Here is a 26,964-nt window from a genome sequence, read left to right as displayed (position 1 = left end):
GTGATGCGGAGGTTGAACATTTCGGGCAAGACGCGCTGGAGGCACGGCCATAGCGCGTCACCAACAAAGAGACATATCACCACCACCAGGCCCCGGCAACGAACCACCCCGCCCCCGCACCAGGCCCAGGTGTCGCCCATATGGCAAGACGAGTGTCGCCATGGCCTCTCTCTGCTCCATCGGCGTCCACAAGCCATCCGCCTGGCCGTATCTGGTGCAAGAGGGCATCTTGACCGAAGACAGCACCCACGCCGACTATGCCTGGCACACATACACTGACGACGGCCCGCCCGACGAGCTGGTCACCACCAAACACCATGTCGTCTGGTCACGCGGCGGCCTCGTGCGCAAGGCGTTCAACTTTGAAGTCGAAAAAGAGCCATTGAAGCACGCACTTCTGACTTGGTTTGTCGTCGATGAGCCCGCACATGGACTTGCAGACAGGGCACAGAGCACGCCAGCCCAGAATGCCGCCCACCATTCCCAGAGCTTCCTCACCCAGGGCACCCAGCCGGCTACGGACCCAACGGCTCCAGTCAACAATGCACCCGCAACAGTCGAGGTCCGCTCCCGCGCCCTTGTCGTTTTCCTCAGGTCTCAGGCCCATGTCTTCTTCCTGTCTGGCACTACCCATGTCGTCAACCTCCCCTTTGAGGTCGACAAGGCCTTTCCTGCTGCTCGGGGTGTCCTGGTCCAGAGGAAACTGGCACCTCTGCACCCCCCACCCCCCAGTCCACCGCTCCCTGCGGCCCCAGTAAATTCCTTCCTCACAACCAACCAGTCTTTTCTCTCCCAGCACCTCTCCTTCACCCAGACCCTATCACAGCCACAGCACCGCAACGTCTCTTCTATTGGAACATCACGCCGTGGTACGTCTCGCCTCTCAGGCGCGACCATGTACCTTGACGACTTGATCAACCCTTCTGCGCCTGTTAACCCAGAGGCAATACCCAGGCTGTACTCATTCACAGACCCGCTGTCAGAGCTGGGATTGGTGGTAACTGTCGTGTCGGGAGGTCTCCGTAGCAGCCTGTTGACCACCAACGGTTCTGGCAATCGAAGACTCGAGGCCATTGATAACGCTGAAGACATCATATACGTATCGCCACAAAATGAGCTTCTCTTTGATCGCAGTGGGAATGACAAGCCCCTTTTGCTAGTAGTAACTGCAAACCATGAGACGAATGTATTGACCATTTGGTCTGCGGCCTACCTTGAGCCAAAATCTATATCCACTTCTCGCAAACAACACGTCCCTCTGCCAATCACCAAGTCGCGAAGACGTAGCTCTCACGGTACCACTGTACCGGGCACAGGAGCAACGACTCCCTCGATTCGTGGCGCTGACAGGTTGAGAGAAAGCTTTGGGGGAGCCCCACGAAGCAAGGCTCAACCACCCTCATTCAAGATCACGGCTAAAGAACGTCTGTCTGATCAGGCTGTAGATGATGCTCTCGCTTCACAGCTCAATCCCGATTCTGACATTGCGCGCCAACCCAAGGAGTCAAGACGAGTGAGCTCGTTGTTGTTCCGCGCCGAGATTTCGACTAGCTTTGATAGGAGCGCTTTTCAGGACAAGGCAACATCCCGAAATAGCCTGGGTGGTAGCTTCTCTGCGAGTTTCAATGCAAGTCAGCGAAGTCGACATTCGCTAGGCCACGATCGCACAAGCTTTGGTGGCCTTTCACAGTCACGCAACCGAGCTTCTACTCCTGGGAGCGTTACGTCGCGGATGAGCCTAGGTGCTGTCTCAATTGATGACACTTTTGACGATGCCATGGACGAGGATACTTTTGATACTATTGAGGACTACGACGAGCTTGACGATCTTTTTGCACCGCCCGATGCCAAAGGGGGACCTCGACCTGGTGATGGGCTTCACAAGGAATTGGTCGTTAGTGCAATTGCCGAGATCCCAGTCACTCAGTATCTCAAGAGTGGATTATTTGCTCTTGGAAATCCGTCGGCTCCTCAGGTTTGTTACCGTATAACCGATTTAGAAAAAATACATCACTGACATGCACACAGAGTGAAACACAGCCCGAGGTGCTTACACTTAATGCGCCCTTTAACTCAGCAACACTGCATGAACGGAAGCTGTACATGTACATATCACACCCATCGTTACAGCATCCTCTTGAGTGCGAACTGGCAGTAACGCGGAAGCGGCTATCCCCTTCGGCATCAGCAACGCAATCGGGCTCCAACAGCGCTGCTCCCCGGTACGCCTGCGTTCCTAGGTTCGTCAGTAGCCGGGAACTTGAGGGTACATTGGACCTGATCAAGCTACGTGACGGACATGTTGAGCGCGTTGTCCAGCTCACTTCAACCGATCCTCAGAAAGCTTGCCTATCGTTGACTGCGGGATGGGGTACGCATCTACCAATGAAGTTCAGTTTAGGTTCCTTGAAGTTGCATGACCCCTATGCAATACTACATCTTGGGCAGAACAGGGCAATTGCAGGGTCCAAGCGAACCATAACTGCCAGCCAACCTTTACAACGGCTGTTACCTGCTGGTGCAAGCGGAAGGCTCGATATCGTCGACAGCCAATACTCCAGACACCGGATGTCTCTGCATCTGTCGCCTTCGGATGGACATGTAGCAGAACTCTTCCGAGTCTTGTTGACAGTCCTCCCAAATTACACTGGTGACTTCATTCTGGAGATATGGTGGCATATTCGCAAGTCACAATCAGAGGAGGGGGCTGAAAAGACAACAGCAGACTGGATGGCCTTTGTAGCAACTTTGTTCACACTTGTTGTTCCCTTTATCGAGGAGAAGAAGAGTAAAATCAAGACTCGTTCAAAGTCGATCCAACGCAGAAGCTTGGGTCGACCTTCAAGCCAAGCCAAGCCGGACGAACTGATAGACGACGCAGACTCTGCGTGGCGTCTCATGTGCAGTCGTCAGACTTCAAGAGCCCATGCGAGGAGCTGGGAATCATCTCCTTGGACTTGGGCTTTGCGTTTGAGCCCCATGCCAACTACCACCATGAGCCCATCGTCAAAAACGAACTCTTCGCAAGAGCAGTTGCCATCAATTGCACAGCAGGTCAAGGTTAAGGATGACACAATCCCCACTTGTCTTGAGATTGCACGGCGATATCTTCAATCACCAATCGGCAAAGCGACAAGCGACCACTGGAGACGGATGTCCCCTTCCGAAAAGCAAGATCTCCGCATTTCATCTCTTTCTGAGATCGTCGTTTCTCTACATCTCTTCCGAGAAGAGCGCAAACTGGACACGTTGTGTCAAGATTTTACTGGCGTTCAGCCTGGCAACCTTGCACCCATACTAGCACAGATTAGCTATTGGCTGCGTTGGGATGCTTGGGACTGGAGACAAGGAAGCTTCTTTGACCTCGATGGAGGCTCAAACCATGACTGGACTTACGAAGAGTCCATGCTCTCAAGCAAAGTGCGCCTGCACGGCCAGCCGTGGGATGCACCGCCGTCTATCTTGGGTTGGCTCACAACTGTCACAGGATCCCAGCACTACGCTCCGTTTCCCACATTGGCGACACTTATTCGAAAGTCTAAGGCCTCGCCACACTCATCCATAAATATCGATGAGATTATAGCAGGTGTCACACCCAGAACAGTGGCACTACATAATTTCTTCCGCGATATCGACCCTGCTTCAAGTCCTAGACGAGTCGTTGAGCTGATACAGAGATGTGAAATCAACTCTGATATGCTGGCTACATTGCCAGAAGCTGCCAAGGCACCGCTCATGGAAGCAATCACAAGATGCCAGGCGAACCCACCTACAACATGGTCAAGCTCACTTTTGAAGCTTGTACAGCGTGAAGACCTTGATCTCCGTCATAACTCAACTAGAGATTTCTTTAACGAAAGCCATCTCAATACGTCTGGTGGTACTCTTCACGCAGCTGGCATCACGCGCGATGTCCATACCATATGCCAGGCCGCTGACCGTATGGAGCCTATGCAGTCGACAGCCGAAGTTGATCGCCACTACATTACACGACTGATTTTCCGCGAAGACAGACGATTCATGGAAGCCTATACGCTACTGGAACCATTGCGGCAGACTGTGGCCGAGTACAAAGCCGATAACAGGCAAGACGATGCTGCAATGCTCGAGGGGCAAAAGGCGCTCATGCAATGGGTCATGATTCGTACCTTCTCCCTGCCTGTGGGAAGCTCCATGATCAAGTTTAGTAGCAAGAAGCCTCTACTAACAGAGAAGTATCCCCTCTATGGCTTCTCCACCTCCTGTCTCATGAAGCCCATGGGTAACGTTGTAACAGCTGAACGGCAAAATTACTCTGAAGAAAAGTACTTCTGGGCTTTCTTCAACGCAGGTGCTGCAGCTGGACTCGGTATCTCGCGAGATGCCCAAGGCATTGATACTTCGTGGATCATGTACAACAAGCCTGCTGAATTGACTAACAAACATGCTGGGCTCTTGCTTGGGTTAGGCTTGAATGGACATTTGAGAACAATTGCCAAATGGTTGTCGTTCAAGTACCTGACCCCCAAACACACCATGACATCGGTTGGACTACTCCTAGGATTGGCTGCTTCGTTCATGGGCACAATGGACACACTCGTCACACGACTGCTGTCTGTACATGTCACTAGAATGTTGCCAGCGGGAGCAGCAGAACTGAACTTGTCCCCGTATACGCAGACTACGGGTCTGATGGGTATCGGCTTGCTCTATTACAACACTCAGCACCGCCGTATGAGTGAGGTTATGCTTTCGGAGATTGAGCATGTGGAGGTACCAGATCCCTCCGAACCGCCAGACTCTCTGCGTGATGAAGCCTATAGGTTGTCTGCTGGCTTTGCACTCGGCTTCATCAATCTGGGCAAGGGAAAAGATCTCCGAGGTCTTCACGATATGCGCATTGTTGAGCGCCTCATGACTGTCGCTGTCTCACCCAAGCCCGTGAATGTCGTGCATATCCTCGACCAAGCGACCGCAGGAGCAGTCATCGCCGTCGCCCTGATCTTCATGAAAACCCACGACCAAAGCGTAGCCCGCAAGATCGATATTCCAGACACACTGCCACAATTCGATTATGTCCGCCCCGACATTTTCCTGCTCCGCACATTGGCCAAACACCTCATCATGTGGGATAACATTGAAGCATCGGATTCGTGGATCATCAGAAATCTTCCCTTTGAGTACCGAGAGGCCTTTGATCTCAAGGGAATCACACGCCTACGAAGCGAACAGATGCCGTTTTACAACATTCTTGCCGGTCTGTTGTGGAGTGTCAGTCTCAAACACGCTGGTACTGGAGATACACAAGTACGCGATTTCCTGATCAAATATCTGGATCAATTCATTCGAATCAACAAGCTGCCAGCCGTGCGGTACGATTCAAAGCTATCAAAGAACACAGTCCGGAACTGCCAGGATCTCATAGCCCTAGCAGCCGCAACCGTCATGGCCGGCACAGGTGACCTAGACGTTTTCCGTCGTCTTCGCGGTCTACACGGTCGAATCGGACCAGACATCCCCTACGGCTCCCACCTCGCAGCCCACATGGCCTTCGGCACCCTCTTCATCGCTGGCGGCACACAAACCTTCAGCCGCAGCAACAAAGCCATTGCCAGCCTCATCTGTGCCTTCTACCCCATCTTCCCCTCAGACGTCCAAGACTCAAAAGCCCACCTCCAAGCCTTCCGCCACTTCTGGGTCCTAGCCGCCGAACCCCGCTGCCTCGTCGTCCGCGACGTAGACACCGGCCGCGCAATCTCAATGCCCATCAACATCCACTTCAAATCCCGTCTCCCCGACGGCTCGAAGACGAAGAACCTTGTTGCCCCTTGTCTCTTACCTGAGCTACCCCTGATCAGTAAGTTGGAAACGGCAGACCAGAGCTACTGGCCTACGACTCTCGACTTCTTGAACAATGTAACGCATCTGGCGGCTTTTGAACACAATCAAACTCTGCATGTGCGGAGGCGCTCCGCGCATGATACGTATGCTACAGCATTTAGTTCTACGCTTGTAGCACTCAACGATGCGCAGTCTTCGCGGACATCACAACTTCTCTTCCACTGGCTCTTTACGCTCCCGTCTTTATCGAACTTCGTCAGTGCCTCTGACGCTGGTCTTATTTTGCCGCTGGATCAGCATTCCAAATCTTGGTTGGATCCTGGGGCTACGGTTGTGGAGTCGCGACTGGTGCTTGCGCGGCTTGCGGGGAGTGAGAAGGTGGAGGAGTTGAGGGTGCTGAGGGGGGTGTTTGAGTGGGCACTCGCGGCTTGTAGGAGGGATGGCAAGTTGAGGTGGCTTGGGAGAGAGGTTGTAGAACGGATCAAGGCGGGAGTTATGGATCGAGCGAGGCAGATGGGTGGTGGGTGATGAGACTGCGAGATGCACGTGGGACTTGAGATAGGAAAATGAAGATGTACATCTGCAATGACATTTTTGCTTCGTGATGAACCTGGGAGAGAAACATGAATGTTGATTTACATCTTTTTGACAAGTCATATGCTCCCGCTCTCCAGATGAATTTTCCATGCTACACTGAAATCATAACGCTCTATCTGCAAGACCTTTAGAAAGAAAACACAGGAAAATCTTTACTCTTACCATCTACAATGTCAAGGGCGCAATCCATTCACACTTGGGCGGCGTGAGCGGAATATCCTCATCATCGTTGAATCGACCAAGCTGAGCAACACGCTTGTAAATTTCTTCCAGCATCTTTCCTTGCTCACCCTCATATTCTTCTGGCTTGCCTTCCTTGTAGCGGTCCTTGGCATCGATGGGTTTGCCATCGGGCGTGACGCCAGGTACATGTGGACGCCCTGCTGAAGCGGGCTGTGTGGTAGGGGCCTGCTGTTGTGCTGGCTGGCTGGGCGTAGCCATATTAGCAGTAGGTTGGGTGGCAAAGGGTGAAGGTGTGCTAGCCGGGGCTGTAGAATTCTGTGCTGTGGAAAAGGGGTTGGCTGGCTGTGATTGTGTTGCGGCAGGTTGGGTGGACGGAGTGCCAAAAGGCGAGGGTTTGCTTGGCTGGCCAAACGCTGGGGTTTGGGATGCAGCGGCACTGGCAAACGGACTGGGCTGTGCGGGTTTTTGCTGGGTTTGTCCAAACGGACTTGGATTCTGTGATGGCTGGGCTGGTTGGCCAAATGGCGAAGGCTGAGATGTCTGCTGAGCTTGTTGACCAAATGGCGACGGTTGACTTGCTTGCTGCGCTTGTTGGCCAAAAGGTGAGGGACCCGACGGTGCTGCTTGCCCGAAAGGAGACGCGCCAGACTGTGCTGCCTGGCCAAACGGTGATGCACCGGATTGTGCCGCTTGAGCAAAGGGAGAGGTATTAGCGCCGGGTTGCGCAGCCTGACCAAATCCACTTTGTCCAAAGCCTGGTTTACTAAAGGGATTTGGTTTCTGTCCTAGGGCATTTGTCTGCCCGAACCCAGATGTTGCGCCTGGTGTTGATGGCTTTCCGAAAGCAGAGCCTGCACCCAAGCTACTGGCTTGTCCAAATGCGCTTCCTGCACCTGGCATAGATGGTTGCCCAAATCCAGAGGTGCCAAAGGCGGGTTTTCCAAATGCACTGCCACCGCTACCCAAAGCTGAAGGCTGACCGAATGGTGATGGCTTTTGACCAAGTGCAGAGGCGGCACCAAAAGCTGATGATGTTTGGCCTGGGTTGGATGCTTGACCAAACGGCGATGCAGCTTGGCCTGGGGTTGATGCTTGACCGAAAGCTGAGGTAGTTTGACCGGGATTTGAAGGCTGTCCAAAAGCGGATGTGGTTTGCGCTGGGTTTGACGGCTGGCCAAAAGCTGGTTTACCGAAGGCTGGTGTGGAAGTCTGTCCGAACGCCGAGCCTTGAGAAGCTGCTGCTGTCTGGAATGGGTTTCCAGGCGCTTTCATAAATGGATTTGAGGCTGCGGTTGAAGATGGATTTGCAGTGTTGGCTGAGTCACTTGCATTAGCGTTTCCTTTGGCAATGTCAATCCGATTCGGATGAACGTTGGCGCCTTCTTCTATATACCGGATAGCACCAGGTATGTCATCGAGGATTGCTTTCACTTGCTGCTGCATCTTTTCATTGAGAGCAGATTCTTCTTGTTGCTATGGTTGGTCAGTTTCTAAGAATCGGTCTCCATCGGTGAGACTCACCGCTTGGGGCTCATTGCCAGCTGTGCGTAGAGTATAATACCGCAGGCGAAGCTCTTCTGGGCTGATCTCGACTGGTCCCTCGATAAGCTGGCGAGGAGCCTCACGTCCTGGGCCATAGCAAGACAGGGGATAGATTGGCCGTTGGGTGGTGAGATCGTTCTTCATGTCGTCCCGATCTAGATGAAAGCTTGGCGATTTCGCATCACGGTTGCCTGTATTAGGTGAGTTCGAATTCGACAAAGAATCAAAATCACCCAGAGTTGTAGATTAGGGTACTCTGAGCGCTCGACAGGGTCTGGCATACCCCCAAATGTGTTGGAACTGCCATTTTGGCCAGGACGATAGCGATCCCCATTGAAGGCGCCAAAGCGGTTGTTGTTTGAACCGCCAAAGGCACTTCCCCCACGGTTTGCATCTCGCGAACTTCCGGGGTGTTCGTTTTTACAGGAATCTGATTGATGTGAGTCTGGTGTATCAATGCGATGGCTGGTGGTCTACCTCCAAACTTGCATGCGCCTCGCTGATAATACGTGCAGACACCCATGTTACTGAATAGGCAATTCAAGCCTTGCTGAAACTGATGGGTAGGACTTCGAATGGGCTGTGGGGAATCAGTAGGGTCTAGAAAAGATGACGTGACGTTGGAAAGTATGGACAAAAGAAGAAAGCGGTGTCTGAGCGGCTGAACCCGACCGAGGCTGGGGTGAACGGAAACTTCAGAGCGAACGGACGCGACGCGCCAGCCAATCAACGCGAACAACGCAGCGTGCTATCCTTGGTGCGCTGTGGACAGGCGTCCAAAGGCGCCGCACAGATGTCACTGTATATTCGGGAGTTGGTGGTTGTTCTTGCCTGCTAAGAAGCCTCTCGGTCGTCTTTGTCCATATGGAGTAATGTGTGCTTGATAGATGGTAGTTACCAGCGATAAGCGGCTGGCGTAAACAGTACGAAGTAGGATGTGCGAGTTTTTGTTGCAGGAGATGGTACCCACCTTGTTTCAAAGGCAGTCCAGTCAGTGGCACGTCAAGTTGTTCACCCTTTCCAGCGCATGTATCGTGTCGGTGGATTTAGCTACGTGTGATGCTGCTGATGCGATTGGGAGCAGAGCGCGACATGTGTACGCTAGTCCGCATCCAGAGCTAGTGCATCGTCCCGAACATGCGGGCCTTCCACGTACGCCACCATTGAGGGTGTTATGGATTGCAGCCAGGATGCGTTTTGCGCAATGTACATGCAACTGCAACCTCTCGCCCTGCTGTCCCGTTGCCAAATACACCAAGACAATTGCCCGACGCTCGCTCGCTAGCTTTGAGAACCCAACGCCGACCCAGCCTATTCCGAAGCACCGCTTGGCATGACGGGGTAGATGCACGCCTTCTCTATTCTTACCATTGGCATCTTCGTTGCGGGATACTCGACTGCCCGTTGGGACCTTGTGACCCGTGTGTACGAGCTCGCCATATTCGCCTGGGACCACGGTGTCGTGACCAGAACTGCAAAGGGGTTCGCCTTGTTGTCCTTGTTGTTTTTCCTCTTCATACTGCCCGTGGTACGCATCGCGGCTCAGGAGACGGATCTGGTCAGTAGGGCATGTACAAATCTTCACATGGCCGGTCGACTAAATACTTGTAGCATCCCAGACTTGCAGGCACAGGAATTTCTGCGCGTGAGCAGCTCAAACGTCGTGGTTCTTTCTAGCGAGGTAGCAGGATGAGGACATGGTCACGCACAATGGCTTGATGCGCATATTCTGGCCATCAGACGTTCCAAATGACTCTGCGCCAGGGATTCTGGTCGGATTCGAGAACTCCAAGACTGATATTTTCGTGGTAGCCGTTCTGCAGGATGTGGGATTACGCCAAGTGGAAAATGCGCTGCTTGTAGGGACACTGTTGCGACACAGCCCACATGATATCCAAGAACTGCTGCAACGATGCGGGCATTCGGCGCTTCGCGCTGTTGGCTGCGTAAATCCAAAGAGCCCACCAGATCCATATGGTGCCGAACCCCTCACAGTGTACACCAATCCTTCAACCCGCTTTCCACGCATCCACTACCCGGGCGACACGCTCATGGCCATCCAAGTTATCGTATACGACCGACCGCACCCGACGCGCATGCAATATCTCTCGCTGAATCCTATCACCCTCGCACTAGGAGACAAAACACGGGTGGCTGAGTGGGATGGGGTGTTTGCTGACCTCGAGGAGGCAGAGGCAAAGGAGCGGAAGAGGAAGGCACAGCTTGTCGAGCGATTGAAGCTTCACACAGTCACTGCGCATCCGCCTACGCAAAAGGAGCTGGCGTTGCCAATGATCATCGAGCAGGTCAATTGCTCGTACGAGCTCAATGCTCTCCTACAAAAGAATATCGGCATGATTGGCAGGCGCATGAAGCGGGCACTGAGCGTCAGTGAGCGCGTAGCCGAGTCTGCCAACAACCTCTGGGACTCTGCCTGGATGACGCTGGATTACTTATTCAGAGTCTGGGTCTGGCCTATAGCTGCACAGCTCTTCATATTCGGTATCATCACGTACCGCATTCTGGGAGAGGCTGTGATAATGGTGTTGCACTGGCGACCTGGGGCTTCCGACTCACCGGCCCTGAAGGACATATCTGCGATAGCACAGCAAATTGACATTCGACTGCAACAATCGTGTTACTGGCCCATTCAATATCTCACCTTGCGCCGAAGGAAAGCCAATTGGGAGAGCATCACAAACAGCCATCCAGAGTACATTAGATTCTATAACAGTCTGTGGCTAGTCGCAAACGATGTCATCATGGGTATAGCAATGGGAACCTTTATCATCGAGAATGCATCATTCGTGGCAGCACAGGTCGACACTATATTCAGTGCGTGGTCAGTCGAGGGCCTGCGGCGCATGATATCATGGCTCATGGGGTGGCCGGGAGGCTTGAAGCTTAACACTGAGCTGGCAGCGTTCTTGGGCGACCTGTTCCTTTGGGTCATTGACTACTGGGCTAGTAAGTATATACCGCCAGCGTGTAGAGTGTAGCTGACCGAATAACCTACAGACTGTATATCGCTCCTGCGACCCCATCTGCCCGTACTCATCCAGATCATTGGCTACTCCTCCTTTGCCGGCGCCACTGTGCCCATATCGATCTTCTCGGATCTTGTTTCCCTGCTCACCGTGCATATATACTCCTTCTACGTTGCGTCTGCTCGCATCTTCCACTGGCAGCTCACCATCATCATTTCTCTCTTCCACCTCTTCCGTGGCAAGAAGCGCAACATTCTCCGCAACCGAATCGATTCGTGCGACTACGACTTGGACCAGCTACTCCTTGGTACAATCTTGTTCACGCTACAGTTTTTCCTCCTGCCAACTGTCTTCGTCTTCTACCTGACGTTCGCCAGCGCGCGCATCGCTGTCATTGGGCTCAAAGCAAGCCTCGAGATGGGACTTGCGTGTCTCAACCATTTCCCGCTGTTTGCAGTCATGTTGCGGCTCAAAGATCCAGGTCGCTTGCCAGGAGGTATATGCTTCGAGTTGCAGCTCACAGGCAGTATGATGATGGACAAACAAGATGCGCCTGGCTTAGCGCCAACTGCCTACGTGCTGCTCAAGGTAAGTCTACTGTCTACTGTTTTGTCGTCTTCATACTCACAAATGACAGTCTGTACCGCTGTCACTCCGCGCAATGTTCCAACCATACTTTGACCTTGGAGACCGCATACGGAAACATTACTTCTCGCCGAGCGTGTTGCTCTACCTGGTGTCGGGTCAGTTCGTGCCGCCAATCCACCGCCGCAACTTGTACAGCCTTCAGTATAGCATGTTGCCAGCAAAGAGAGCAGGTATAGGTGAGCTGTGGAGGAAGTTGACGGAGCGGGACCGACAGCCCTCGCGTTCATCTAGTAGCTATGCCCCCATGTCGTTTAGAAAAGGTATACCAAATGGTAAAAGTAGAAAATTAATATAGTCACTTTGCACTATTTGCTTCTAAACCTCTCTTATCTACTTACCTATTCGTTGTTTCTGTGCCTTATGTACTATCTTCTTACTTATCCCTCCCGTCTCCGCACTTGGGAGTTGTCACTGTGCAGCGTTGGCGTTTAGTCAACAAAACAATCACAACGTTATCCGCTATAGCAACCACGCATAATGTCTGCAGTTACTTGCATACATTTCACTCCCCTAACCTAAATAAACTCAAAAAAAACCCCTAACAAAAAAAACATCTCACCCCCGCTCTCCCCAGCATCTGCTGACCGACGCCCATTCCTGTATTCGAACGGCACGCCCTCCTAGCGACAGCCCATTTTTTTTTGATTCTATGTAATCACTGACTCTTTTTTTTCTTTTGTTTTGATTTCTCTATCTATGTTTTTTTTTCTCAAGGTATCTTTCTAGAATGACGCATTCGAGTGCGTGTGGTTGACCTTTTTTTTTTGTAGTTGCCCATTACCTGATTTTTTGTTAAGCCAGGAGCCCACCCGTTCCGCCAAGGAGAGAGACGGTGATTTGTTTGATGGGAATGCGGGGGATTGAGGGGGTTATATGGGGATGGGGGAGGGCGTGAGAGGGTAATGAGGTGAGAGGGGGTGAGAGACGCAGGGTGGGCGGACGGGCAAACGGGGGGAGTGAAGGCGGTTTGCATGTGATTGGGGGTTTTCACTTGTAAGGGGGGTATGGATGGGGATGAGGTTTGTTGGGGCGAGGGCGGTAAGGGGTCTGATGTGTTGGAGGTGATGGGGGCACTGATTGACTTGTCTTACTTGGTTGGGTGAGTCTAAGGGGAGAAGGTGGGCGGAATGACTTCAAGTGAGATTATGTATATTCAATAACTGATGCGGGAGTTGTGGCGTGTATGCCATGTAATGTAGGTGCTGTCATAGCATGAGGAAGTTGCGACTGCTTGAGTATGCTGTTGACTCCGCCTGTCACTCTACATCTGATACCATTCAATAAGCCTCAGAGCAATAATCTTTCCTTCAACGATGACGATGAATCCCTGGAGGCCAGTGCCCTTTCAGCGACCCTTGCCAACTAGGAAAGCTTCGATCCGTCTACACTTACAATCATCGTTGGTGGGAAACCACAACAGCTACGCCCTGCTATGTACGTGGAATCGTTCTGAATTATTTCGCAATAATATTTGGAAAATTGGAGGCGAAAGGGGGAGCTCAGTCCACCATCTAGTAGATGAGTGCAATGTGCTCCAGAATACCTCATTCTAATGTGTGAAAAAGGTCGATAGCCCAACGCCTTACGATTCAACAATGAATTGCCTCCAAAAAGCCGCCAATAATATCTCAAAGGAGTGTCTCGTCGACACGTTTGTGGTAACCAATGGAGCGACTGATGGGCTGCTACTCCTTGACTTAGGCTCTGAGTCGAGTATATACCTTTAGAGAAAGGGACAAAGGACAAAGGAAAAGAGACAGAAAGACACAAATCACTAAGTACAAAAGAAAGACGCACGCGAGACTTTTGTGTGAATCACTTCAAACGTCGCCTGTATTTGCAGGATATCAATAGGGACAAAGAGTCCCAACAACCATAAAAGGTCGTTACTATACGTCGCTGAAACAATTTCGCTGAGGCCTCTCAAGCTACGCATAGGCTTTCTCTTTCAAACCAACAGAAGCCACCGCAAGATTGTATGGCAAAAGAAGCAAGGTACCTCCTTACTCCATTAGACAGAATCGACGCTACATGCCAGGGAAACAAACCGGCAAAAGCAGGCTATTCTCAAAAGACCCAAAAACGCCCGGTTCCAATTAATACTACTAGCAAGATACAAACGAGGCGCCATCGTCACCCGGCGGTTGCGGCCAATCTGGCGGTTTGGGGGTTTTACTCGGTGGCTCATCGGGGCGGGGTTTACGGCCCCAAACAACGTAACTGGCAAAGATCAGCTCTGAGCTCGCAGCAAAAAACCGTGCCCATTTGGCAAACTTACACTTTGTAATAGGCATGTATGGTCTTGTCTGTGAGGGCAGTTCGCAGGTGTGCAAGGTAGACCTCGACCTCTGCAGGCGACCATCCCAGAGCAGTGACAAAGAATTCAATTGACCACGCGTGCACACCGGCGCACAAATTCCAGTAAAACCACTTTCCGAGCACCTTCATGCGTTCGTCTTTTGGCCATGAATTGACGGGAATAGCGAATATTTCCTCGTGTACATCGACGAAGCCTGCTTGTTCGTACCATCGCTTGAGTTTGTTGGCGATACGTAGGGGCCGGCCTAGGCGCATGGCTGCATCGTCTTGGGTAGCTGTCCAGTCCAGAAGCGCGTAGTCGGCAGGCATCGTGCCGTCATTGCAGTAGATTTTGGGATAGAGCTCCTGAGATTCCATCCATCCTCCGGGGTTGAGATTGTTGAAGCCCTTTTGGATGATTTCGCGAAAGTCGTGGAAGATGCCGTGCGACATGCGCGTGTGGATGTAATCGTACGGCTGCGTGCAGCGCCACCATTCCGGCCGAGTGATGTCGTCCATGAAGAAGTCGACATTTTCGCAAGAGCTGTACTTGTTAGCGAGGGTTGCTTGGACCGGCATGTGCGGCTTACATCTTGGGCTGGATCGGAGACAAGTCAATGCCTTCCACCTATTCCTTTTGTTAGGTGTGCCGCAGAAGAAAATATGGGGGACGTACCCGGCACTTTGGGAACTCGTTCGCTATCATTCGTTAGCGTTCTTGCTGGCACTACCTCGGCGCTCTACGTACCCATTTCGAAGCACCACTTGCCGGTGCCACAGCCAATGTCGAGCATCCTCTTGGGCCGCTTGAGCTTCAATGGGGCGAGGTAATTCCTCTGGTGAAACAGAGCTGTGATGATGACATGTTGCATGTCCAGGCGCTCTATCTCAGGCTGGGTATCAGCTAGTCAGTAACAGAAAAAAAGTAGTTTGTGTGTGTGCCAGGGCTAGGGCAGCTACACGTACCGCGTCGTTGGGAAAAGGGTAAGCTAGGGTGCGTTAGCTGAGAAGGCCAGTGAAGGAGTCGCGCGGCGATGCTTACCGCCAGCCTGGTATCCGTGGTATGTCCTGCCATACTTCTTGACGTAGTCGAAGATGCTTGGCGTGAGACTTTGAATCTCGCTGTGGCGAGTGAGTTCACCTGGGCGATTTGAGAGCAGCAGAGCATCACACGTACGAGTTGTCGTAACCATCTGACTGGGGATCCGACTACAAGTCCCGATTAGCTGGCAGTGCTTGTCGCGGGCCTGGCGGCGCGGCGGGGGAGGCCGGGTGTTTGACATACATCAGGCTCCAGGGTCGAGTGGGTGATGTCGGTGAGGTCCGTGGCACTGGACAGCGGGCGCAGCGGCCTCTCCTTGCGCAGGTGGTCGGGCACAGAGGTCGCCATGGTGGCGGTTTGCGATGCGCTCCAGGAGCGCTATATGACTCTGGCCGAGTCGTGTCGAGGAGGAGGCGAAACCCAGCGGAGCGGCATGTCGTTCCCAATGCCAGGGCCTTGGGGGCGCCCGTCACGCCGACGGCCACACCAGGACGGGACCATCCTGCGCTAGGCGTGGGCTAGCGAACCCCGCAATTCACCGAACCTCCACCGCCCATCTGCCACCTGTTGGACCGACCCACCATCACCCCCAACCCGCCGAATGACATGCCCACGAGTGCGCCGCACGCTGCCAGCTACCGCCGCCACGGCTTTTGCATTGCGTCGTCTCATCCGTCCGGGCGGGTGACAGCTCGCCAGGCCCTCGGGTGCGCCCTCGTCGACACGCCTTGCATGTCTTCACTGCTCGCTCTGCAAGCCATGTGCCTTGCTCTCTAGCGCTGCTGCAACCGTCTTTCTTTACCGGCCGCCCTGCTTGCTGCATGCCGGCACCTCGACAGTTCCTGCTCCTTCTCCGTGCCCACCATGGTCAGTGTTGCCGTCACGGCCATTCATCCACGTGCGTCATCCAGCGACTCGGCCTCTTCGGCGATGCAGTGACGCGGTTGCGCTCAAACGATCCCCCGTCGGCGCTGCGTCCGGAGCATCGGGTCGACAAAAAGACGGTGCCAAAGCATGTCATCAAGGCTGAGCGCCAAGCGGAACGCGTCACGATAATCAGCTTTTTTTCAGGTCCTTGATACATTCGTGACAGCAATCGGAACTTCAAAACCATGACCCTTCTCACCCAGAGCAGCGTCTTTCCAAACTGCACTGGAATCACCGTGTTTTGAATTGCCAGCAGTTGGGTTCCTGCGCAGGGACAATTGCAGCGAGGCTCCACGTCCAACAACGTTTGTTTGAGTTCAATGCTATGCACCGAGCCTTTAGAGTTTACGCTGCCCACCTCGACAGCCGACCCTGCATGCAGATGCAGCGCCAATGGTACAGAACGTGGCATAAAACACCACGTTAAACATTTGTCATGCTCGCTCGATGACTGAGGGTCCGGCGAGGTCCATGCCTTACATATTCAGAAAAATTTGCCCGTTCTCATTTTCGCTACTATCTTTACCCCAAGCCGCGTCGGTCCCTCGTCGGCATTAAACCTGCATCAACAGAAAACCAAATGGCCGACGGGTTTTCTTGAACGCGTCAAGTCTCTTGAAGAAGCCTTTGAAAATTCTGCAATTACAGACCAGCAGCGGCTTTTTCCTGTCGAAATTTTGCCAGACCTGTTATACTTTGCTCAAAACCCACAGTCCGATAAACAACTTGGGCATCGACTGCCACGGTGCTGCCTGCCATCACGCACGGTCTATTCTAGCATCTTCGAGCAGAACTGAAGGCAACATCCTTTACTTGAGATTCCGGTGTGATAGACGCATGCGTTGATTGAGTCTCACTTGAAATTAAATGGCTTTCAAACATTGGCTATCTTTCATTTCTGATAATTGGGTAACATGGTTTTTCCAGATGGCACCCTTACTTTCACCGTTCACACTCACCTTCAACGTTGTCTCTCAGTGTGTGTCCCATCACTCACTACACTGCAGCTATATTTCTGAGGCGTCAGAGCAGCATTGCTATTGAACTAACTTCTTGGATGGTTCCAAGTGAGATTCTGTTCATCATACACGCCTACCAAGCCTAAGCACTAGTAAAGATGGCTCGAAATGATTTCAAGTCGTTTGCGAAGCGGAATCCAACAAGAGCAGCGAGGTGCAGAGCTACTATGCGCAATGTTGAACGCATCATGGCACATCGAGGCACACGCAAAACTGGACAAAAACCCAAGCCGAAGGCCGCACGCAAGACTACATGTGATACAGCGCATAGACCTATCCGGTAGAACTTTCTATAAGTAGCTTATTGCTTACATCTAACTTCCTGTAGATTTGGTGAGAAGCTCATCACCATCTATGCGGAGGGTCAAGACAATATTCCATTCGTAATCCATGAAGACTTGCTGTGTTCCAGCTCTGGCCACTTCAAGAAGCTCTTCCAAAAAAGCCGTAAAGCCATCAAAGGAGAGTGTTCGATATGCATAGAAGACCTCTCTGGCTTCTTACCAGTCTGCTATTGCAAAAGCTGTGGACAAAACTTCCACACGAAGTGTCTCGACGACTGGCTGCAGCGAAAAGCAACATGTCCAATGTGCCATGTGGACAGGCCGATAGCTACTGACTCAGTGCAGAGCAGAATCTGGGATGCTGCCAATGGTGAGCCTTGGGATGCGTATATGCAATGGTTGTATACCGGAGTTATTCCAGTCCACCTCAAAGACCTTGGCGAAGATAATGGCGCTAAATACTGTCAGCTACTAATGGATTCATATAAGCTCGGCGAAAGACTCGAGGATGAATTATTCCAGAAAGCAGCGCAAAAGGAAATAGTCGAGGACGTCAGGATAGCTTCGTGTGCAATCGGCTATCACAATGTCGGACAGGTATACCAGCTCACGAATGGAGCTTCGACGCTTCGCAAGGTACTGGTTGATATGTACATTTCCCAGGCAGACTCCACTGAGCTGGGTTTGGAATATCCTCAGCAGTTTATCCTGGATATCGCGCGGGCTTTGCTGGCGCGGCAGACGAAACAGAATTTGGGTTCAGAAAAGGTGTTGGCAGGATACAGCTCGGAAAAAGAAGATAACGATACGAGCTCGGAAGATGAAGAGGATGAGAGCTCCGAAGATGGAGATGAACTTGCATATGACGTCAGATATGGAGATGGACTGTATGAACCAGGAGAGACGGTGGTGGAGGAGGAGGAGGAGGAGGAGGAAAGATAAGTTCCACGGGACTTAAGCACATTTGAGCTTGGCCACACGAAAGAGCCTTCGAGGGTTTGAGAACATGGCAGCATAATGCTTGAATACTTAGATCAAGTAGCTTTCTATTCAAACAGACGACACTTATGGAGAAGATGAACAAAAAAGCAATTTGCATTGCCTGAAGATGGGCATCCCACCTAGACGGATCCGCTAATGTACAGGTGCTCATATCAAAGAAGCTGTTGCTCATACGTGGTTTACCGGCCCTTCTTGACCCAGTCCTCCAAGCTTTCCCTGGTATCGGCGAGCTTGCCCTCGACAGCACCAACGGTGCCCTGAGCATGTGCCTTTCCAGTCTCGACAAATTGCAGGATGCGCTTCTTCATGCGCAAGTGTGTGTCTGCAACGACGGGGTATCGCTCCTCGTAGGTCCAAATGAGATCACCCACGTTCTTGGAGGTAATGGGCAGCACCACGTTGGCAGCAGTAATACCCACGGCAAGGGGCACAGAGGCACGGAGTAGTATGTTGCGGTTGCGTGTGACAATGGATCCGGCCATGGAGGCAACGAGCACGTACAGGGCACCGGGCAGGACCTTCTCGCCAGACTCTTTTGGTGGGGCTAACGAACGGATGGTGCTTGTGAAGGAATGCTCTAGGCGGAGCGTCTCGGTAAGAGCGTTATCAACAGCCTTTTCACCGCGGACAGCTTGCTCGTACAGAGCCATGCGTGCACGGCCAATCTGGACAGCCAGCCGGTCGGTAGGAGTCGGGCGGTAGACGGGCTCTTCGGAAGGGGCCGAGCGTGATGGCGCTGGTAGAGAGGGGGCGGTAGGAGCTGTGGCATCAATGGGCAAATCATCGTAGATTGGCTTGCGGTTCTGTACGCTACGTCAGTACCGAAGGTCGCACGTGCCGTCCAGTAGAAATTTTGTCGTAACTCAAAAATTTATACGACACACAGGGCAGCAGCACATACCGAGTAGTCTTCCTGGCGCTCTTCTGCGTATACAGAGCGAGGAGCGAAGATTGCCGTGGCCGAGAGGGCAGCCATGGCGGGAACGACAGCGCGCTGCAAGACATCAGACGGCAGCCGTGGATCATTCAGCAAGTCTACTCACCTGCCGTAACAGCGGTCGGAAAGCCATGTCGGGCGTGGGGCGGGCGCAATGGGTGGGAGACTGGCCGTGATCTAGCTTCTGATGTTGAGCTTCTGAGGATGCGGAGGCGGCCGTGCGAGCGCCGCAAGAATCTCGGCCTGGCCTGGCTATGACATCGTTTGTTTCTCAGGGCCTACCAATCTTCCTTCACTCGTGCCACCGCCCACGATGCTCAAGCGGCTTGCGCGCACAAAGCAGCCAACAGCGCCCTGGATCTGCCATCGCTGTCTCCACCAGTCGCAGCGCCAACGACGCCTCAACTCGACTTTTGCTGCTGCTACCACCGCCCCCTCCAGGCCACGCGACCTTGCGCCGCCACTCCACGGTCTCCCTACCAGTGCAAAGGCAGATGACGACGCCCTCCGCAAGGTTTTTGACAGCGCCTCGTTCTGGGCGGGCTTCAAAAGAACATCGCAAAATGGCCAGCCCGCTGGCATCATCGGCAACAAATACCTGACGCATCCTGAAGGCTTCGTAGACTTTGTCACGATAACCATCCAGCGCTGCAATGCTGTCGTGCAAAAGGTGGCAGCCGCGCAGTCAGTCCAGGATTACAAGCGCATGGTCAAGGACCTCGACAAGCTCAGCGACCTGCTATGTAGGGTCATAGACTTGGCCGACTTTGTGCGAGGAACCCATCCAGATCGCAAGTTCCAGGTCATGGCAGTCAAGGCATACTCGACAGTCTTCCAGTACATGAACCAGTTGAACACAACACCCGTATTATACAACCAGCTGAAGAAAGGCTCAGAGATACCCGAAGTATACGAGGCCTGGAGCGAGGAAGAGCGAATTGTTGCGAGAATACTGATGGAGGACTTTGCACGCTTCGGCATTGGGCTGGATGACAAGACACGAGAGAAGCTGGTGGACCTGAGCGGAGAGATTGCTGAAGTTGGAAACCAGTTTGTCGAGGGCATGGCACCAGAGACACTGACCCTACGGTTCAAATCCACGCGGTTGAAAGGACTGGACCCGAACGTGGCAAAGGCTCTGACCAAGTGGGGAGAGACAAAGATTTCGACAATGCACCACGAAGCGCAATCTGTGCTGCGGTTTGTCGAGGACCCAGAAGTGCGCAGAGAGACATATCAAGCCGTCCGAACAGCAAGCAAGCCGAGCATTGCACGGTTAGAGAAGATGTTGAAGCTGCGCGCCGAACTGGCCCAGACGTCGGGTTATGAGACGTTTGCGCACATGACACTTGAGAACAAGATGGCACGGACACCAGAGGCTGTCAATACTTTCTTGAAAGCATTGTATGAGGACAGTCGACCGGCTGTACTCGCCGACTTAGAGGAATTGATGGAATTGAAACGAGGTGATGCTCACCGGTCCAACTTTCCAGATCGCATCAATGCCTGGGATAAGTTCTACTACACACAGAAGATGCTTGCGACAATGGAGGGTCATTATAGGCAGCGCACCCCGGATTCACTATCTGCATATTTTTCTGTCGGTACCGTCCTGCAGGGAATATCTCGGCTCTTCGACCGTCTCTACGGCGTACGCTTTGTTCCAAAGGAGACTCAGCCGGGGGAGGTGTGGGACGATGGAGTTCGCCGCCTCGATGTCATATCTGATACTGAAGGCCATATTGCGGTACTGTACTGTGACTTGTATTCTCGTCCTGGCAAGACGCCCAACCCAGCGCATTTCACCCTGCGCTGTAGTCGCGAGATTTTACCCTCGGAAATGGAAGAAATGGCACATATGCAGCACCGCTTTTCTTCACCCATTGAAGCCGCAACCGATGGTATGCCAGTGTCTTACAATGCCCAAAGGCAAAGTTACTTCCAACTACCAACTATCGCCCTGATTTGTGACTTCAGCAAAGCGTCTCATTCGCGACCAACGCTCCTCAACATTCACGACGTACGCACTCTGTTCCACGAAATGGGCCACGCTCTCCACTCTATCCTGGGTCGCACAGCTCTCCAAAACGTCTCTGGCACTCGCTGCGCCACCGACATAGCTGAGCTGCCCTCCGTACTAATGGAACACTTTGCTTTTTGCCCACACGTTCTGTCTCTGTATGCCCGCCACTGGGAAACAGACGCTCCGGTCCCTATGGCTGCCCTTGAGTCCCGCCTCGCAATCGACAATCGAAATCAGCACGCCGAACTTGAATCGCAAATCTTACTTTGCATGCTAGACCAAGCTTACCATTCCCCTATCGCTGCAGACCCAAATTTTAACTCGACAAAGGTTTACCACGATGTATACAACAAGTACGCGTCGGTTCCTGAGCCCGCTGGTACAGCTTGGCAGGGTTTCTTTGGCCACTTGTATGGATACGGCGCTACCTACTATTCTTATCTGTTTGACCGCGCACTCGCAGCTAAGATCTGGAAGGATGTGTTTCAGCACAATGGCCCAGAAGGCAGCTTGGATAGAGAAAACGGTGAGTTGTATAAGAATGAGGTGCTTAAATGGGGCGGCGGAAGAGACGGCTGGCAGTGCCTGGCTGGGGTGCTTAAAGATGAAAGGCTAGCCGAGGGGGGCGAGCAGGCTATGCAGGAGGTAGGGAAATGGGGAATCCGGGATACAGGGAAGTAGATGGTACATTGCGAACACCAAACCCTGTGTCGTGTGCATAGACTCGCATCTAGACTTTTGTAGATAAACTCTTGGTCAATAAAGCATCCATGGTTGCGGGTTGCAAGATGTCTTGCAGACTTATTGATTCGCTGATCATACCGGACATGGCTGAGTGGCTGAATCACATCATTGAGACTCCTCCCGAAAGCATGCACTTTCGAAATTCGCATTGCTTGGATACAATTCTGTAATCGCACCCAACCAAGCATGTGGAGTGTGGAGGTGGATCCTTCGCTGTAGGCTGGACCCACGCTAGCCGCTATAGGACGACGCGCTCTTATCGATAAAGTTTTCGAGGTCAGAAAAGTTTTGGTATTCGAGACGCCATCACTATTCCCACGACAGTAATGTCACAAGAAAAGAGCATGGATTCAAAAGTCCAGAACGGAGAGAATGGATCAACAGATCTAAAGAAGGGCAAAAAGAGAAAGAGAGCTCAACCAGCTAAGGATGGCTGGAGTGTTAAAAAAGGCGCCGGCCAACTGACCAAGTTTGATGACTCTGAAGATGATACACCTAATCCCGTTGCGAGTCAAAAGAGCAAGGTTGATGTTGTGGAGAAGACAGAGGTTGCTATGGAAAGACCAACTGGACAGTCTGAGAAGTCTTCCAACCCGGACAAGCCATCTACACAGCCACCAGAACCCACACCCAAGCGTGAGCAACATTCCAAGGCCAGGAACAAGCAACCGCAGCGGTTGCGAAACTCTCAAAAAATCCAGGACATACCACCTTATCTTCTCCAAAAACGCGATGAGCTGCGATCAGTCAGAAAATCGCTTCCCATATGGCCCCAGGCAGACTCCATCCGAGCAGCATTACAAAAGAACAACATCCTCGTCTTAACCGGAGAAACGGGTTCCGGAAAATCGACACAATTACCACAGTTTTTGACCAACGAATCATGGTGTACGGGATGCATAGCGATCACACAGCCTCGAAGAGTTGCAGCGATTTCTCTGGCCCGCCGTGTTGCAGAAGAAATGGGCAGCTTACTTGGTGACAAGGGCCCAGCAGCCAAGGTCGGCTACAGTGTCCGTTTCGACAACGCTGTTGGGAAGCATACAAAAGTCAAGTTTTTGACTGAAGGTATGCTGCTTCAGGAGATGCTCAGGGATCCCAACATGTCGCAGTACAGTGCGATAGTAGTGGATGAGGTGCACGAGAGGAGCGTGAATGTGGATCTGATTCTCGGATTTTTGAGGAATTTAGTTGCTGATGAGGAGAATAACAAGAAAAGAAAGCATCCGCTCAAGGTGGTAGTAATGAGTGCTACAGCGGATGTGGAGAGTCTTGTGAAATTCTTTGGAGGTGATTCGCCTGCAGCAACATCGGACACGACTGTCGATAAAGCAAAGACGGTAAACACTAACAAAGTTTCGACGTGTTATGTACAAGGACGACAATATCCGGTCAAGACGATATATCTGCCACAGCCTACACAGGATTGGATCGAATCTGCCCTGAAACTGGTATTTCAGATTCATTATAAGGAGCCTCTACCCGGCGATATACTAGTTTTCCTAACGGGTCAAGACACTATTGAGTCCCTCGAGAAGCTCATCAACGATTACGCTGAAGGCATGGATGACGAGGTTCCTAAATTACTCGCTCTTCCACTCTTTGCAGCTCTTCCTCAGCACGCTCAACAACGCATCTTCCAGCCAGCTCCTTACCGCACCCGACGCGTCATCCTCGCAACCAACATTGCAGAAACATCCGTCACTGTCCCCGGCATCCGCTTCGTAATCGACTGCGGCAAGTCTAAAATCAAACAATTTCGGAATCGCCTGGGCCTCGAGTCTCTCCTTGTAAAACCAATCTCCAAATCCGCAGCCATCCAACGCAAGGGTCGAGCCGGCCGTGAAGCACCCGGCCAATGCTACCGTCTCTACACCGAAGACACGTACAAGAGCATGGAAGACCGCACGATCCCCGAAATCCTCCGCTGCGATCTCAGCCAAGCCATCCTAACCATGAAAGCCCGTGGCGTCGCCGACGTACTCAGTTTCCCCTTCCTCGACCGACCCCCTCGCGAAGCCCTCGAAAAAGCCTTGCTCCAACTCCTCCACCTACAAGCCCTCACCGAAACCGGAGACATCAGCCCCAACGGCCTCGTCATTGCGAAATTCCCTCTAACACCCACACTGGGTCGTGTCTTAGTCGAAGCCGCGAAACCCGAGCGCGACTGCCTCACCGCAGCCATCGACATCATCTCCGCCTTGAGCGTTGAAACCGTGTTCCTGAACCTCGTCACCGAAGAGCGCAAAGAAGAGGCAGAAGAAGTCCGGAGAGAATTGTATCGTCGCGAGGGCGACCACTTGACCCTTCTCGTAACCGTCCAGCGCTTTGCAGCCGAAGATAAAGCGCAGAGGAAAACCTGGTGCGAGAGCCATTTTGTCTCGTATCGCGCTATGGAGAATGTAATGAAGATACGCACGCAGCTTAGCGAACTGTGTAAGCAGCTTAAGTTGCTGTCGCATGACAGCGTAGAAGCGCATGATGCGGCGCCGTCTGAGGCAAAGAGTCGCGCGATACTTGAGTGTATGTTGCGTGGGTTTATTGCGAATACGGCGCGCTTGATGCCGGATGGGAGTTATAAGACTTTGCTGGGGAATCAGACTGTGGCTATACATCCTAGCTCTGTACTTTTTGGCAAGAAGGTAGAGGCGATTGTGTTCAATGAGTTTGTATTTACGGGGAGGGCGTGGGCGCGGGGGGTGAGTGCTGTGCAGTTGGATTGGGTGGCGGAGGTTATTGATGGGATTATGTAGTTCTTCCCTCATACTCCATATTCCACTTGACTATTTATCTAGCTTCTTTAATCTACACATGTCACATATCCCCAGTACGGTTGTCTATCTCCTTCTTCCCACACCCCCAGCACCGCTTGCCCCCTCCTTATCCGCCAAACTGACCACCTCCCCTATGCCCGCCGCCTCCTGCTCATCCTCCAACGCGCGAATCTCTTCTCTGCAGTCCCACCATTTTTCTTCGGCACGTTCAAATGCCAGTTTCTTAACTTCCTTGGGACTCTTCTCTACGCTCGTGCCCTTGCGCTCCAACTCCTCGAGAATGATATTTTGCCACTGCTCCGATGTGCGGGCATAAAAGTCACGTAGGGACTCAAAGGGACGCGGATGCGGTAAAGTATCTGTGAGTGCGGAGATTTCTTCTTGGGGACCCAGATCTTCCGTTGCAGGTGGGGCAACAGAGTCTGCGATACTTGTGGGAGCTGTAGACGCGGATTTGGCATCATAATCTTCGGCATCTTCGTCTTCGTCTTCGTCTTCCTCGGAGTCGTCTTCCTCGTCCGAGTCGGCTTCGTCTTCGCTCCCTTGCCAGTCTTCGAGGTCGCGCTTGAAGATTTCGGTTACGCCGTCGAGGTGGTTGAGGTTTACGGACCAGAGCTCGTCAAATGTGAATTCGCGGTCGCCTTTTTCGTAGGTGCCGCCGTAGATGTACAACGTGTCTGCTTGAACGGTGAGGGCGGCGTTGAAGCGCGGGTGGGGAAATTCAAAGAGTTTGGGCTTCTCCGGGCGTGTATCTTCTTCCTCGTCTTCCTCTGCAGCTTTGGCGGCTTCGTCCTCAGAGTCTGGGTCTTGGGCGACTCCGGCTTTCATTTCGAGCGCCTTGAGGTTGGCTAGGAGTTCCTCCTCTGCTGCTTTGCCGCGATCTCGTCGGCTAACGTTGGCTTGTTGGGCAGCTTTTTTGTTCGCGTTTTGCTTTGGCCGACGCAGAGTAAGTGGCATGAAGCGGTTTCGCTCTACGTTCCAGATGAAGAGCTGATTGAAGAATTCCGAGTCGATGCCTTCTTCGCTCTCCTCGACATCGTGCACTCCGCCGAACATGACGCCACGACCCTTGTGGTATGCCATCGTGGCACCTGCGCGTGGCGGGTTCGGTGCATTAGCTGGCTTCTTCCGCTTTTCCCATGAAACAGTCGGCAGAGTTGTCGAAGGTTGATCGGCCGGTGGCGGCGTGATGCGCAGAAACCAAGTATCATCGTGCACTTTTGGCTTCAATACCATGCGCGAAGCTGGGCCTCCGCCGCCGCTCTTCTTGCCTTTGCCTTGCTGCTGCTGTTTCCCACCAGCTTGCGTCTTAACACGAGAGTAACCACCGTATATAACGGCGCCTTGATCGTGTGGCAGGAATGTGAAACTTGATCGAGCATCCGGTATCGCGCGAGCAGCCTGGAGCTTTGGTGTGTGCCACGAGAAGTTGACACAATCATAGATCCAGAGGTCGTTTAGGTATTTTGTTGTCGCAGATGTGTCTTGAAACCCTCCCCAAAGGATAATGTACTGCTTGAAGCTAACCATGCGATGACCGCTTCGTGCTGGTGGCGCCGCAGTCTTACTCTTGCCTTCCATGCGCGTCCATTCCCGGTTTGTTGGATCCAATTTCCAGAAGTCATTGTAGTGATAGAAAGTTCCCTGCTTTGGAGAGCTGAATTCGCCACCAAAAAGATAAATGTCTTTTGTGTTGGCTGCACGACACCAAGCATGTCCGGATCGAGGAAGTGGCGAGTTAGGGCTGGTCACTTGCTTCCAGCCATCTTGCTTGATATTGTAGATCATGAGGTCGTTGAAGAACTTTGCTGTGGCTCCATTGAAGTACTCGCCTCCGAATAAGAAAACCTCGTTCTCGTTTGCCGGGTTAGCAAGGAGAGTGCATGACGTTCGAGCGGACGGCGGTTCAGCAGCGATTTCGGTGATGGCATGGTGTTGCTCCTGCTCTTTTGCATATTGTGCGAGGATCGCGTCAAGATCAACATCTTCGGCATCAGAATCGAGTTCCTGTGTCTTGGATGCAAGCTTTTTATCTTTTTTGCCTGCCTTCTTCTCTTGCTTGGCGGCTTTGGCAGCTTTGGCAGCGGCCTTGCCACCGGATGCTTTTTTCTTATCCTTGGCCATTTTTCAATTCGGA

General features: G+C 52.5%; 9 protein-coding genes across 9 annotated transcripts; 5 read left to right on the top strand and 4 right to left on the bottom strand.

Moving 5' to 3' along the window:
• The first annotated feature begins 97 nt into the window (after positions 1-97).
• Positions 98-6,417, top strand: PSV08DRAFT_408197 (uncharacterized protein). The gene is made up of 5 exons (XM_066093797.1): positions 98-1,975; positions 2,029-3,204; positions 3,235-3,679; positions 3,719-4,269; positions 4,306-6,417. The coding sequence occupies exons 1-5, from the start codon at positions 161-163 to the stop codon at positions 6,346-6,348; spliced, it is 6,030 nt and encodes a 2,009-aa protein (XP_065949642.1). The 5' UTR covers positions 98-160; the 3' UTR covers positions 6,349-6,417.
• Positions 6,418-6,482: 65 nt separating this feature from the next.
• PSV08DRAFT_218503 (uncharacterized protein) lies at positions 6,483-8,797 on the bottom strand. The gene is made up of 4 exons (XM_014222254.2): positions 8,620-8,797; positions 8,426-8,572; positions 8,122-8,333; positions 6,483-8,073 (listed from the first exon to the last, which is right to left on the bottom strand). The coding sequence occupies exons 1-4, from the start codon at positions 8,663-8,665 to the stop codon at positions 6,583-6,585; spliced, it is 1,896 nt and encodes a 631-aa protein (XP_014077729.2). The 5' UTR covers positions 8,666-8,797; the 3' UTR covers positions 6,483-6,582.
• Positions 8,798-9,839: 1,042 nt separating this feature from the next.
• On the top strand, positions 9,840-12,072 carry PSV08DRAFT_174010 (N-acetylglucosaminyl transferase component-domain-containing protein; the record flags this gene model as incomplete). The annotated part of the gene is made up of 3 exons (XM_014222252.2): positions 9,840-11,109; positions 11,161-11,717; positions 11,767-12,072. The coding sequence occupies 3 exons, from the start codon at positions 9,840-9,842 to the stop codon at positions 12,070-12,072; spliced, it is 2,133 nt and encodes a 710-aa protein (XP_014077727.2).
• A 1,514-nt stretch (positions 12,073-13,586) lies between these two features.
• On the bottom strand, positions 13,587-15,465 carry PSV08DRAFT_360237 (S-adenosyl-L-methionine-dependent methyltransferase; the record flags this gene model as incomplete). The annotated part of the gene is made up of 9 exons (XM_066092991.1): positions 13,587-13,997; positions 14,056-14,619; positions 14,666-14,703; positions 14,752-14,774; positions 14,824-14,968; positions 15,042-15,064; positions 15,118-15,197; positions 15,253-15,284; positions 15,361-15,465. The coding sequence occupies 9 exons, from the start codon at positions 15,463-15,465 to the stop codon at positions 13,883-13,885; spliced, it is 1,125 nt and encodes a 374-aa protein (XP_065949641.1). The 3' UTR covers positions 13,587-13,882.
• A 1,696-nt stretch (positions 15,466-17,161) lies between these two features.
• On the top strand, positions 17,162-18,289 carry PSV08DRAFT_386713 (uncharacterized protein; the record flags this gene model as incomplete). Its single annotated transcript, XM_014222249.2, has 2 exons — positions 17,162-17,343; positions 17,392-18,289. 2 exons carry the CDS (start codon positions 17,162-17,164, stop codon positions 18,287-18,289), a joined length of 1,080 nt encoding a protein of 359 aa, XP_014077724.2.
• A 78-nt stretch (positions 18,290-18,367) lies between these two features.
• Positions 18,368-19,475, bottom strand: PSV08DRAFT_360236 (apolipo protein O-domain-containing protein). The gene is made up of 3 exons (XM_014222248.2): positions 19,393-19,475; positions 19,251-19,343; positions 18,368-19,152 (listed from the first exon to the last, which is right to left on the bottom strand). The coding sequence occupies exons 1-3, from the start codon at positions 19,417-19,419 to the stop codon at positions 18,529-18,531; spliced, it is 744 nt and encodes a 247-aa protein (XP_014077723.1). The 5' UTR covers positions 19,420-19,475; the 3' UTR covers positions 18,368-18,528.
• Positions 19,476-19,592: 117 nt separating this feature from the next.
• PSV08DRAFT_408192 (uncharacterized protein) lies at positions 19,593-21,990 on the top strand (the record flags this gene model as incomplete). The annotated part of the gene is made up of 1 exon (XM_014222247.2): positions 19,593-21,990. Exon 1 carries the CDS (start codon positions 19,600-19,602, stop codon positions 21,988-21,990), a length of 2,391 nt encoding a protein of 796 aa, XP_014077722.1. The 5' UTR covers positions 19,593-19,599.
• A 389-nt stretch (positions 21,991-22,379) lies between these two features.
• Positions 22,380-24,877, top strand: PSV08DRAFT_197752 (P-loop containing nucleoside triphosphate hydrolase protein; the record flags this gene model as incomplete). The annotated part of the gene is made up of 2 exons (XM_014222246.1): positions 22,380-22,491; positions 22,600-24,877. 2 exons carry the CDS (start codon positions 22,380-22,382, stop codon positions 24,804-24,806), a joined length of 2,319 nt encoding a protein of 772 aa, XP_014077721.1. The 3' UTR covers positions 24,807-24,877.
• Positions 24,878-24,890: 13 nt separating this feature from the next.
• Positions 24,891-26,951, bottom strand: PSV08DRAFT_218486 (uncharacterized protein; the record flags this gene model as incomplete). The annotated part of the gene is made up of 1 exon (XM_014222245.1): positions 24,891-26,951. The coding sequence occupies one exon, from the start codon at positions 26,949-26,951 to the stop codon at positions 24,891-24,893; it is 2,061 nt and encodes a 686-aa protein (XP_014077720.1).
• Positions 26,952-26,964: the final 13 nt, after the last annotated feature.

The sequence above is a fragment of the Bipolaris maydis genome, assembly GCF_028858645.1.
Source record: "Bipolaris maydis strain C4 unplaced genomic scaffold PSV08scaffold_3, whole genome shotgun sequence".
NCBI classification, from domain to species: domain Eukaryota; kingdom Fungi; phylum Ascomycota; class Dothideomycetes; order Pleosporales; family Pleosporaceae; genus Bipolaris; species Bipolaris maydis.
Note: the sequence above shows the minus strand (reverse complement) of the source record. Positions and strands in the feature narration are given on the sequence as shown.

Bases quoted from the DNA above. Each gene is read 5' to 3' on its own strand.
- PSV08DRAFT_360236 (XM_014222248.2), bottom strand. From the start codon at position 19,419: ATGGCTTTCCGACCGCTGTTACGGCAG. The intron at 19,344-19,392 runs GTGAGTAGACTT...GATGTCTTGCAG, and splicing joins TCCGACCGCTGTTACGGCAG to CGCGCTGTCGTTCCCGCCAT. The intron at 19,153-19,250 runs GTATGTGCTGCT...CGTAGCGTACAG, and splicing joins AGCGCCAGGAAGACTACTCG to AACCGCAAGCCAATCTACGA.
- PSV08DRAFT_408197 (XM_066093797.1), top strand. From the start codon at position 161: ATGGCCTCTCTCTGCTCCATCGGCGTCCACAAGCCATCCGCCTGGCCG. The intron at 1,976-2,028 runs GTTTGTTACCGT...ACATGCACACAG, and splicing joins GAAATCCGTCGGCTCCTCAG to AGTGAAACACAGCCCGAGGT. The intron at 4,270-4,305 runs GTAACAGCTGAA...TCTGAAGAAAAG, and splicing joins TGAAGCCCATGGGTAACGTT to TACTTCTGGGCTTTCTTCAA.
- PSV08DRAFT_218503 (XM_014222254.2), bottom strand. From the start codon at position 8,665: ATGGGTGTCTGCACGTATTATCAGCGAGGCGCATGCAAGTTTGGAG. The intron at 8,573-8,619 runs GTAGACCACCAG...CACATCAATCAG, and splicing joins AGGCGCATGCAAGTTTGGAG to ATTCCTGTAAAAACGAACAC. The intron at 8,334-8,425 runs GTATGCCAGACC...CACCTAATACAG, and splicing joins CAGTTCCAACACATTTGGGG to GCAACCGTGATGCGAAATCG.